At 47.7% G+C, this 12,118-nt stretch overlaps 1 protein-coding gene across 1 annotated transcript in view; it reads left to right on the top strand.

Annotated features, from left to right (window-relative positions):
• The first annotated feature begins 6,372 nt into the window (after positions 1–6,372).
• The window catches only part of Gpc4 (glypican 4), a 110,998-nt gene continuing 105,252 nt past the window's right edge, over positions 6,373–12,118 (top strand). The window contains exon 1 of the mRNA XM_006996640.4: positions 6,373–7,310. Coding sequence (XP_006996702.1) covers positions 7,151–7,310 — 160 coding nt within the window. The 5' untranslated portion in view covers positions 6,373–7,150. The remainder of the gene's footprint in view (positions 7,311–12,118) is intronic.

Here is a 12,118-nt window from a genome sequence, read left to right on the forward strand (position 1 = left end):
AGTTTACCAGGCATGGTGTCACGTGCCTGTCATTGCAGCCACTCAGAAGGTGAGGCAAGAGTGCTCAAGTTTTTGGGCAGCCTGGGTAACTTTGCAAGATCCAGTCTCAAAGTAAAAATTCAAAAGCCTGTGTGTTTGGAAGGGGATGTAGCTTAGTGGTGTAGAGTATTTAGCATGTCAAAGTCCCAAGGGTCTATGCCTACCACATATATGTAGCCCCACAAAAGAGGCAAGTGGATTCATAGGAATTCACATTTTAAATAAATAAAAGGTAGGAAATTAGACTAGGTTATTTCAAGGCAAGGATGTGGCTCATTTGGTAGAGTGCTTACCTAGCATACCCACAACCCTCTACATTTTGCTCCCCAGCATGCTAAAAAAAAAGACATTGAGAAAGAGTCTCATGTAGTCCAGGCTGGCCTCAAACTTACTATGCAGCCGCAGATAATGCTGAAGTTGTAGTCTTCCTGTCTCTACCTCCACAGTGCCAGGATCGTAGGCTCCTGCCACCACACCTGGTTGATGTGATACTGGAGACGGAGCACAGGCCTTTATGCATGCTGGAGAAGTACTACCAATTGAGCTACATCCCAGCTCTCAAGAATTTTTTTGTTAATATATCTTTTAAAATAATTCCTAAAATTGCCAGCCAGTGGCGGCACACACCTTTCATCCCAGCACTCGGGAGGCAGAGGCAGGTGGATCTCTGAGTTAAAAGCCAGCCAGAACTACACAGAGAAACCCTGTCACGAAAAACACAATCAAATCAAAACAAAAAAAAGAAAGAACGAAAGAAAAAAGAAAAAAAAAGAAACCTTGAAATCAAAGGAAGCAAACCAGGGCTTTCTTGGAGGTCGTAGATATGGAGGGGTAGAGAAGAACCTCATCTTCAAAGTCCTCATGTCTTCCAGGAGGTTCCAGGCCCTTTTGAGAACTGCTAAGAAAATGCCAGTTAGAATGATTATAGAAAACCAGACTGACTGAAGGAAGCTAGCATCTGTTAGCATGGAGGGACATGGGAAAGCCACCCCCCTGTGCTGCGTGTCTTGGATTCCATTCTTTGCCAGGAAGGAATGTGTGTGCAGGTTTCAGGCTCCTGCTCATTTGAATGCGTTATTGTTAGAGCAGCAGGAACAGCAGCAGTTCCGCAGACATTGCCCATCAGTGGTTCAAAAACATGACAAATGTCAAACTATGTCTGACCTGCTCTCTGACTCTTTTATCTGTGCTATCTCTCTGGAATAGAAATGCCTGCTCCCCGCTGGGTCTTCTTAAAAAATGCATATTGTCTCTTCACATAGAAGGCTGAGGATGATGGGGCTGCAGAAAAGAGTGGGGGAGGGGAGAAAAAGAAGTGAAGGAATTCATTGCACTATCTCAGTTTTGAAGTTCAAGTCCAGAAACCTGGCGGGTTGCACCGGCCCTCCATTAAGAACTTTCTTATGGCCACTGAAGACATTCTGTTGCTGTGTAGGTGTGCTTTGTTTTTGCCAGTTTCTTGATCCTCACTGCAGAGAAGCGGGTGTCTTAAAGTCCAATTGGGGGAGGGTGCCTTGAAGCCCCTGGAGAGTGAAACTGTCACAGGGTAAATGATTTGCTTTGCTGTAGGAGGGCAATCCCATATAGTATTGTGGACCACTACTTCTTCACCAGTTTCCTTTACAAAGATTAAGCACGGCCATCAATATGCAAAACAAGCAAACTGAGATGGCTGTCTCCATGTAGATGTGGGCTCTCCTCTCACCCCTAGCTTAAGACCACTGATCTCCCAAGTGTCCAAAGTCTTTACTGAACCAATTTTTTATTTTATTTATTTGTTTGTTTAAAAACAGTGTTTGAGCTGTGCAGTGGTGGCGCACACCTTTAATCCCAGCACTCGGGGAGGCAGAGGCAGGCGGATCTCTGTGAGTTCGAGGCCAGCCAGATCTACAGAGCAAGTTCCAGGACAGGCTCCAAAGCTATACAGAGAAACTCTGTCTGGAAAAAAACAAACAAACAACAAAACAAAACAATGTTTGAGTATCTCAGCATCAAGTATCAAGACTGACCTTGAACTTGCTATGTAGCCAAGGATGATCTTGAACTTCTTGTTTTTCTTGCTTTTACCTGGGCTTATAGGCACATTCTATGACATCTGCGTGTGTGTGTGTGTGTGTGTGTGTGTGTGTGTGTGTGTGTGTTCTGCCAGGGACTGAATTCCAGGCAAGCACTTAACCAACTGAGCTGCATCCCTAGTTCCTAGATCACTTTTTAAAACAAAAATTTCATAGTGTTAGGATGAAGGCAAAGTCTGTCATATTCTAGGTAAATTCTCTATCACTAAGTTAATCCCAAGACCTAGAATCAACCTTTGTATAAAGTAAGTAGTCATATGGTACAGCTTGCTTGGTTGCTCGAAGAAAAGTTGAAGAACTAAGGGACAAAGAGAACGGTTGGGTGACATTTAGTCTGAAGATATGCGGAATTTGTCCAAACAACTTTTATTTATTTATTTATTTATTTATTTAGTCAGAGTCTCATGCAGTGCAGACTGGCCTAGAAATCATTTTGTAGCCAAGGGTGATCTTGAACTTCTGATCCTCCTGAACTTTACTTCTCAAATTCAGGGTTTAAAGACATGTCCTACCAATCCAAGTTTATGGGGTACTAAATATTGAACCCAGGGCTTCACTCTACTGACTGAGATATATCCCCAGCCCTGTCCAAACAAACCTTTTAACAGTTCTAAACTAGTTGCACACTTTGAAAACCAGAAGATTTCAAATAGAGGTCTTTTCTTTCCCTGAGAAAATGCCCAGTTCTTGGAATAGCTCCTGGAGTGCTGAGGGAAATAAAACCTCTCAGACACTGTGGAGGGACAAGGTTGGCAACTATTTGCTTTCAGAGTCTAGAGACAGGAGCTGCTTCCGCTTGGAGTTCCCCAGGCAGGCTTTCTAGAAGAGTGCTACCGCTATCCCTCCTGAAACCTGAAGGATAAATCTGAAAGAACTGTCCATGGAATGGAGAAGAGCAACAGTGTATTCATAGGATGAATCTAGTGAGGACGCAATGAATTCATGACAGGAGAAGGACATGCTCTTATTGGCTCACACAAACAATTTAGCATAACTAGGGAAGGAATCCACTTTCTTCTCCCCATCTTTGTATTTGATGGTGTGGGAAGCTGACCAGTTGGTCAAAAGGACCCTATCCAACTTACTCTCTTTGCTTGGAGGACAGCACAATGTGTTCTTCATTTCCTATGCAGGAGATGAGCAACCCCTCACCTGGGAAAACTATGGCATGCTATAGGTGCATTTTGTCTAAGATGTCCCCTAGAAACAGGAAGCAAATTTGGTGGCTTTTAGGGACTAGAGTGGGAAACTGGAGTACTCATGAATATGTGGCTTGCTTTCTGGATGATGGAAATGTTCTGGAAGTAGCTATGGTACATTGTGCCTGAGCTGTGTATTTTATTTGTGTGTACATGTGCAGCCGTATGTGTTTGTATGGGTGCAGACGCATATGGAGGTCAGAGGTCAACCTTGGGTGTTAATCCTCAGGAGCCAACCACCTTGCTTTTTGTGAGACAGGGTCTCTCATTGGGACATAGAGCTCAGAGCACAACGATTTGGCCAACCTGGCTGGCCAATCCTGTTTCACCACCACCCCCCCAGCACTGGGATTCCAAGTGTGTGACTCTACACTGGGCTTTTGTACACTGCTTCTGGATATTGAACTCAGTTTCTCATGCTTGCATGCCAAACGCTTTACCAACTAAGCTAGTCCCCCAGCTCTCAACTGTATATATTCAAATGGTTAAAATGGTAACTTTCATGTGGTCTTAACCATAATAATATTTAAAAAAAGTAGAAACCAAATCAAATCGAACTCGTGTGAAGTCTTCAATTGTACATACAGCCTCCAACACACCGGTGGCAGAAGACTTACCCATCCCCCGCTGCACCTCCCACCCCCTGGGGTAGGTGCATCTCCTGCCTGTTGGAGGCTTGGGTGGGGGAGGGGAGAGGAGAAGGACTAGGGCCATGTGAAAAGCTTCCTTCTGGGTGATATTTGTTTCATAGATTACCAGTTGTTCACCCTGTTTGTATTTCAATGAAAGGCGCCTTTGAAGTGGGAGCCGCCCCAGAGCAAGGCTTGGGGTTCCTGCCTTCTCTGGGGAAGTTCAGACTTGTCCAGATCTGCCTGTAGCCAGAGGTTACTGTTTCTGGTAGAAAAGGCTAAAGTTTTGGTTAATAACATGCTAAGAGGAAGAGCTTCAGTGGCTTGAGGGGAACAAAAACTGAATTTCTCTTGCTGTGAGAGGCAGTGTTCCAACTGCTCCCCTTTATAATGTAGGAGAATCCTTTCTTCCCTTATTGTCACTGAATTTCATTTCATTTCATTTTGAAAGAGGGTCTGGTGTAGCCCAGGCTAGCTGCAAACTCCTTATGTCCCTGAGGCTGTTCTTGAATTCTTGATCTTCCACCCTACACCTTCTGGGGTTATAGGTGTGTGCACCGTATACCCAGTTCAGAGTTTCATTTTTCTATTAATGTCGGTTGCATCTTGGATCAGATTTCCCTTAGTGAAGAATATCTTTGTGTGTGTGTGTGTGTGTGTGTGTGTGTGTGTGTGTGTGTATGTGTGTGTGACTGTGTCTTTTTTTTAATGATTTATTTTAAATGTATTTTATGTGCACTGGTGTGAAGGTGGCAGATTCCCTGGAACTGAAGTTATAGAGCTGCCATGTGGGTGCTGGGAATTGAACCTGGGTCCTCTGGAAGAGCAGCCAGTGCTCTTAACCACTGAACCATCTCTCCAGCCCCAGTGAAGAATGTCTTTAAGTATGCATCAATGAAAGTTAAATGCTAGCAGTGCCTCAAGGAACTCATGGTTATCAGTTTAAGAATTACCTGGACTATACAAAACATCATTGAAAATGACAGGAAATTCAATGCAGCTGAGTTTGCACAATTTATATGTGTTGCCAGACCTCAGAAATTGGAAGTCCCAACTGGGTGTGTGGTGGACGCCTCTAATCCCAGCACTCAGGAGGCAGAGGCAGGCAGATCTCTGAGTTGAAGGTCAGACTGGTCTACAGAGTGAGTTCCAGGACAGCCAGGGCGGTGTGTCTCAAACAAACAAACAAAAGAAATCAAAAGTCTCAGTTACAGACAGGTCACAGTGTGTCTGTTCATGCTACTGGTCCATAAGAGTTAATATAACAAAGAGGAGTCAGCTCCACTGGTTTCTGTGGCTCCTCACGGCCAACCATGTCAACGAGGTTTACAAACAACAGTGCAGGAAGTCTCAGCAAACCCTCCGAGGGCGATAATTGTAATGATGGTTCATATCTTCACCCTATGTAATTTTATGGGAATTGAGAGTCTAGCCAAATAATAAGCTCCAGCCCTTTTCATCTACCCAGTTCCCAGCACACTCCCGAGGTGTCTGAGGCACTTCTCACCCTAACCTCTTAAAGCAGATTGTAACAATAACAACAGTAATGACAAGTTCACAATCTGCACAGTTCCCTTCATTAAAGGAGCCCTGGGAGCTTCAAAAACACTCATTAATGGAATCTGACAAAGCTTGGAAGGTGGGAAGACTCACCCATTCCCAGTTTTTTTGTTTTGTTTTGTTTTTTGGTGGCTAAATGTAGACTGGGAAGGATTGGAGATCCTGGGCTAACATTCCCAGTGACCAACAGGGCTCCTTATTCACGAGTCCGGGTTTTGGACCCATTGCCTTTAGGTGAGTGCTACTGACTAGCGTTTCCTTTCTCCCTGCAGCGCCTCAGTTCTAATACCTACACAGGGCAGTGTGGGGCCAAAAGGTCTCCCAAGCAACCTTGAGTGAGCTTCATCTACTCAAGGTTCAAATATTTTTCTGGCCAGTTTCAGAGTTTGTTTATATTTATTGCAAAACCTAGGGCAATGCGTGGGAATGGAACATTGTATGGGGATGAGAATATGACTGCCAGAGTTAGGCACAAGCCTGTGTTAATGGGTGAACACCATGTGATGGGAAGCTAGTCCAGGGAGGCCAGGTGAGCCTCTCAGGCCAAGTCTCTCCCCTCTTTGGCGCAGAACAACGCCAGTAACGGGAGTGGGTGCCTTCCTTGCCCAGGCGCTGCTTAGGAGAGGCCCTGGATGCCCGGTGGCAGGAGTGAGGCAGGTATTGGGGCTGAAGGGCTCTGTGCTGCTTTGGCCCGCAGGAACAGCCTGTCAGGTGGCCGTGGAGAAAGGCTTGTGGCTCAGACAGAGGCTGAAGGCTCCAAGACCCAGGCCACCAGGATCCCAGGGACTTGGGCCCTCAAGCGGGAAGAAGCTGGCCTTTCCTCTCCTAGCGGGGGGCGGGGGGCAGGTTCCCCGCCTCTTGAGGAGGAGGGTAGGAGGGAGGAGTTCAGCAGGGCGTGTCGCAAGTAGGAGTGCCGGGCGCCCCGTGCGGGGCCCCCTAGGAAGTGGATTTAGCCCGCTCCGGATCCAACCCAGCTTCCAGGTTTTCTCCCGGCCCGGCCCTGCGTGCTCCCGCCTGTCTCGGGCTCCCCCCCACCCCAGTGCCCGCCCCCTCCCTCCCTAGGGCCGCCCCGCTTGGCCAAGTTTGCGGAGCCTCGCTGCGCGAGCCGGGCCAGTCAATCAGCCGCAGAGCTGAGAAGGGCACAACCGTGCGGCCGAGGGCAGTGAGCTGAGCCGAGCTGGGTGAGCGGAGCAGCGCCGGGTAGCCGGAGCCCCGCGCCAGCGATCACCCGCCGACGCCGCCCACACTCTGCTCTCCTGCGACGCCTGCCACCTTCCCTTCCTTCCCTGAGCCCCTCCGCCCCTAGCCAGCTGACCCGGGATCTCTAGTCTTTGGAGCCCCGAGGTCACCGATCCTCGTCCTAGTTCTCTTGGGTCCCGTGCCCATTCCACGCCTTTTTCCTTGTACCCCACCCTGGCTGGGCGCCTGGCACGGGGGACCGTTGCCTGACGCGAGGCCCAGCTCCACTTTTCGCCCGCGTCTCCTCCTCTTGCCCTCCTCCTCCTTTGCTACCAACTCCAACTCCTCGTTTCTCGCTCCACTCGTGAGTCCTTGACTCCGCGCCTCTCCGCCCGCTCCGCAGCACCGCTTCCCATCCGGTCTCATTCTGTCCCCCAAAGGTGGGAGCGCGTCCGCCCGGGTCCGCACCATGGCACGGTTAGGCTTACTCGCGCTTCTCTGCACCCTGGCCGCGCTCAGTGCCTCGCTGCTGGCTGCGGAGCTCAAGTCGAAAAGTTGCTCGGAAGTGCGACGTCTCTACGTGTCCAAAGGCTTCAACAAGAATGATGCCCCGCTCTATGAGATCAACGGTAGGTGGGAATTCTCCCCCCATTACCGAGCGGTGGGCACCCCGGGAAAGGGACGGCCTCCCGTGCCGCACCAGGTAGCCGAGAAGGAGAAACCGGCAGGCGGGAGCCAGCTCCGCGGCGCGGAGCGGGCACCGCGAGTGGAGGGGCGCCGCCGGTTTGTCCAGTGCCACTCCGGTGCTGTGCTGCTCTCCCCGGCCCTCCCCACCCTAGCCCCCCAAGTCTTCTCGGTCCCGGGAAGACACTAAGGACTCTGGCCCTCAAAGTGCATGCCATGGGCTCTCTTGCCTTTTCCGGGTTGAATTCCTTACTGGGCTCCCCGCTTTGTTGTGTGGGTGACTACGAGGCCGAGTGGGGGCGGGGTGGGGGAACCTCCTGGAGTTTGCAGATTCCTTGGGGCGCAAAACGTGCGACTTGAGAATAAGTGGTTCATTGACGTTCTCCTAAACCCCCTCTCCCCGCCTCTCTTCCACTGCTGACACAGTGCTGCAAGGCTTTAGAAGTCACCTTTAAAAAGCGAACGACCCCCTTTACTCCCCACTCTTCCAAATCCTGACTTGGGAAGTCTCCAGCTTTCCGGAAGGTGTTGGATAAGAAGGGTATTTCCCTCCCTTTTTTCTTTTCTCACCTCATTTTAAGGGTTAATTGCACTTTCAATTACAGACCTTTGAAAGGACTGATTACAGGAAACCTGAATCTCAGTTTGGAGATGGTTATGCAAATGAAGATGGCTTTGCCTCTGAAAAAGTTCACCGGATTTCAGCGCTGGGGGTGCGTGGGGTATTTGTGGAAGCCCTCCTGGAGCTCTGGGGAGGCAGTACCACGGCTACACCCTCCTCTCCTGGTCGCGAGGTCTGAGGCCCGCGGTGGCAGTTCCTGGGCGAGCCCTCCTTCCCTGGTGTACTAGATTTTCGCAGCTGCCAACTGTTGCGCACAGCCCCGCGGGTTGGCGCCCGAAGCGGCACAGGTTGCTTGTTCACCCCAGGGGCTCAGAAAGAACCACGAATCTAACTGGCTGTTGGCCAGCTTAACCTAACGGAGGAGTTAGAGATTCGAGCCCCAAAGGCCAAACCTCCATTCCGAACCTTTCATGGAAGTGTGCAGAGTGCGTCTTTGCTTCGCCGCCGTACTGGTTGCCCGGGTGGGGCAGGCAGGGGGCCAGCAGCCAGTAAAGGAAATACTGTAATTTTAACCAGGCGCTTCCAAAGGCTTAGGAAGACTTGGGGGTCATCTTTTGGAAGAGCTATTAATAACCTTGGAGATTAAGTGCAGTCATCAATTACATATAAATTACAAAAGTAATTGAGGGAAGTTGCTGGGCACTTTGAGAGTGGAACCGGCCTCGGTCTAGAAATAGAACTGAAGAAATTGTTGGTAGTAGCCCAGGCGTCCACTGCACCTTGGCAGTTGTCAAGTAACTCACACGCTACTGATGAAAGGCCGTTTGCCCTTCAGCAGCCTGTCTTTTTGGGAGCTCAAGTATGTCCTCCCAGCCTCATGATTTTATTGGTTGTAGCGCTCTGAAAAGCCCCCTTTCTTTTCCCTCTTCCTCATGCCCTGCCAGTAAAAGAGAACTGAACCAGCCGTCGCCGAAGCTCGGGGGCTCTGCAGGTCAGACCTGGGGTCTTTGTGCCCTGCACAGTTTGGGCCTGGATGCTTCAGAGATGATTGCCGTGAAGGTTACAGTTGTCATTCCCACGTTCTGAAGGGAGGCATGCAGCTATGCACTTAATGGGAAAGTGACAGGTTTCCATCTGCTCCTGCACACAATATGTGCCTTTGAGATGGACTGGAGGCATTTCAGGAGTGGGCTAAGAAATCACCCTCCCCAGTTTCTTCAGGTTTGTGGTGCTCAGTCTCTAGAGATGTCAGGGCATCTTCCCCAGCCAGCATCTGATGGAAAAGGAAGTTGGAAAGGTGTTCGGGGACACTAGGTGTTCCCTTGGATTGTCATCAGCTCTGGACAACACCTGAGGTACATTTTTGCATAAATATCTATCTGGCCCCCCACCCCCCACAAAAAAAGATAGGGGACTTATTAGTGACCAGCAGCAGGAAATGGAAGCTAATGTGCTCACACCCAAAACATTTTATTCTTTTTGTCTTGTCCTTCATCTCCCTCCCAGGGCTGCTGCTTTTATTTCCCCTTTTGAATGACCTACTGGACCGCATTCTCCTGAGGAACAAAGGAAGTGCCTTTTGAGCTGGAATCCTTGGAAGACCACCAAGGACTTGAGCTCATGCAGTGCAATTTCGCACCACTTTCAACAATAACAAAAATGCATGACTGAATGGCTCAAAAATGTGGAGTGTTAGAGGCATTCATTTGAGTCTAGGACACTGTCACAACACAGACAGACCCAAGCAAATACCTTTAGACGGCCGGTAGAGAATTAGGGTAATCTTTATCATCGCCCTGGCCTCTCCAGAGCACATTAGCCTCATCTTGTGTGGACTATCCTCAGATAATTTTGGCCATTTGGGGAGGCAGTTGTGGGGAAGTCAATGTAACGACTTGGGTTCAGCCTAGGTCCAAATGAATTAGATGCCAAGCCCTTTATTTGGGAGAACTATCTCTTTTCTTCAAAGCCAGAGATGATTTTATAGGCTAAGTGTTGCAGTGCCTAGGTGACTAGTTCATTGACCCTTGGGCTAATCCAAGTTTAAAGTTTCATTTGGAAAGAATGGTGAGGATCTTATCCGGGTTTTTGTATGTGCTAGGCAAGTGCTCTACCACTGAGATATCCTATCCCCCTTCTTGAAATTTTATTCTTGATAGCCTTGCACTTGGCCTTCTAGAGGTCTAGACTTTGAGAAGAAGAGATGTCCTGAAGGACTCTGAGTTCTAGATCATAGTTGGGATGATCTGATCTTGAGGTGTTCTCAAGGATGTTAGAGAAAGAAAGTACAAACTTGCTAGGGTTTTCAAGCGAAGTCCTGCATTGCCCATGTGCTTGACTTCCATACTTCCCATTTAATGGCCAGTCCAGATGCTGTGATCAAAAGCATCTGTAGCAGCTTTCATTGGCACTCCATATCTTTTTGGAGTGCCTGCTATGTGAAGTATTCTGTGCTCAGCATCACAGAGGCAACAAGAAGGGCAGGAGATTCACCCCCCCCCCAAAAAAAAAAACCCACCTTCCTGGTAGTAGGGAGATAAGCCATTCATACATACTTCAAATGCACTAAGAAGTATGATAAGTGCCATGTGAGTAAGATGAGAAATGTGGACTTGGGGGTATCTCAGTGGTAAAGCATGTGCTTAGCATGTGCCAGGCCTTATGTTCAACCCCCAGCACTAAAATAGAAAAAAAAAAAAAAACAAGGAGAAGGGATTGGGACTAGAGTATTAAATAGTTAATGATAGTTTGTTACCATAAAATAATACATTATCTAAAATTCTAACTATTTTATTATGATATGCAACAACTAGCATTAATAGCCTGCTGGAATTGTCTTAAAGATCGTGGCATTTGGTTAGAAAGAGTATTGACTTGTAAAAGATTCTTTTTCATGGTTACTTGAATGATACCAAGGAGAACTTTGTGCTGGTCACTGTGATCTTGGAGTCTTTGTTTCCTGCTCCATTTATCTTCATGAGCAAAGCATCTGGGAACATGTACCTACACTTGAAAATGCTTGCATGTGTATCTCAAAGGATTCTGGGAATGACTTATGTTGGGACAGAGTGGGGAAGGGAAGGAGAGAGATACTGAGATTTTAATGTAAATGAGACAAGGTTTGTGTTGTCCTCTTTCTGCTGAGTTGGATTTTTGTTGTTTTCTTTTGAAACAGGGTCTCATGATGTAGCTCTGGCTGTTCTGGAACTTGCTCTGTAGACCAGGCTGGTCTTGAACACACAGAGATCTGCCTGCCTCTGCCTCCCAAGTGCTGGGGTTAAAGGTGTGTGTCACCATTGCCTGGCGTGGGTTGGATTTTGTTACTGAATTTGTGATCTCTTAATCTATCGGTATCATCAGTTTGTTTCATCTGAGAGGATCTTATTGAGCCCCAGGGCCTGTGTCTTAAGTATTAAAGCAACTATCTTCCGGGTGTGCTCAAAAAAGAACTTAGTAGCAGTTCTGGCTTCTGCAGTTGAATCTCTTTTAGAATGTATAAATATAAAATATTTGATTCAGCGTAATTACTATTTTCCTTTTTTATTTGATTCACATCAGGTTGCATGCAATTTCAGGATTAGCTGGAGACTAGATTGAGGAAGGAAAAAGGGAGTTTTCTGTTTTTTGAACATCAGTGTTAATCTGAGTTAGTTCAAAGTATCTTTCTCTGGCTCCCCAGTAACATTAGCTGTTTTATGTAGCACAAGGGTTGTTCCTATATATGCTCACTGCATTTTGGCCTTCTAATAGCTATTGTGTACTTTCTCTTGGCTCAGCCTCCTTCTAAGGGCTTAGTCTCATTTAAAGGCCACAACTATCACAAGCACCCAAATTACCACCTCTAATTTACTCATAGAAAATGAGATCGGAAGGGCTTAAGAAATACATTCATGGGGCTGGAGAGATGGACATCTCAGTAGTTAAGAGCATTGGTTGCTCCTGCAGAGGACCTGGGTTCCATTCCAAGCACCCACATAGGGCCTTACTATCATCTGCAACTCTAGTCCCAGGGGATCTGACGCCCTCTTCTGGCCTCTGAGGCACCATGCATGCACATAGTACACAGACATGCAGGCAAAGCACATAAAAGTAAGTAAGTAAATAAAGTGATTAAAATAAAAACAAACTTCTGAGTTCTACAGATAGTGAGTGGCAGAGGTAGGATTTGAACCCAGGTCATCTTTGACCCAG

The sequence above is a fragment of the Peromyscus maniculatus genome, chromosome X (genome assembly GCF_049852395.1).
Source record: "Peromyscus maniculatus bairdii isolate BWxNUB_F1_BW_parent chromosome X, HU_Pman_BW_mat_3.1, whole genome shotgun sequence".
Lineage (NCBI taxonomy): Eukaryota > Metazoa > Chordata > Mammalia > Rodentia > Cricetidae > Peromyscus > Peromyscus maniculatus.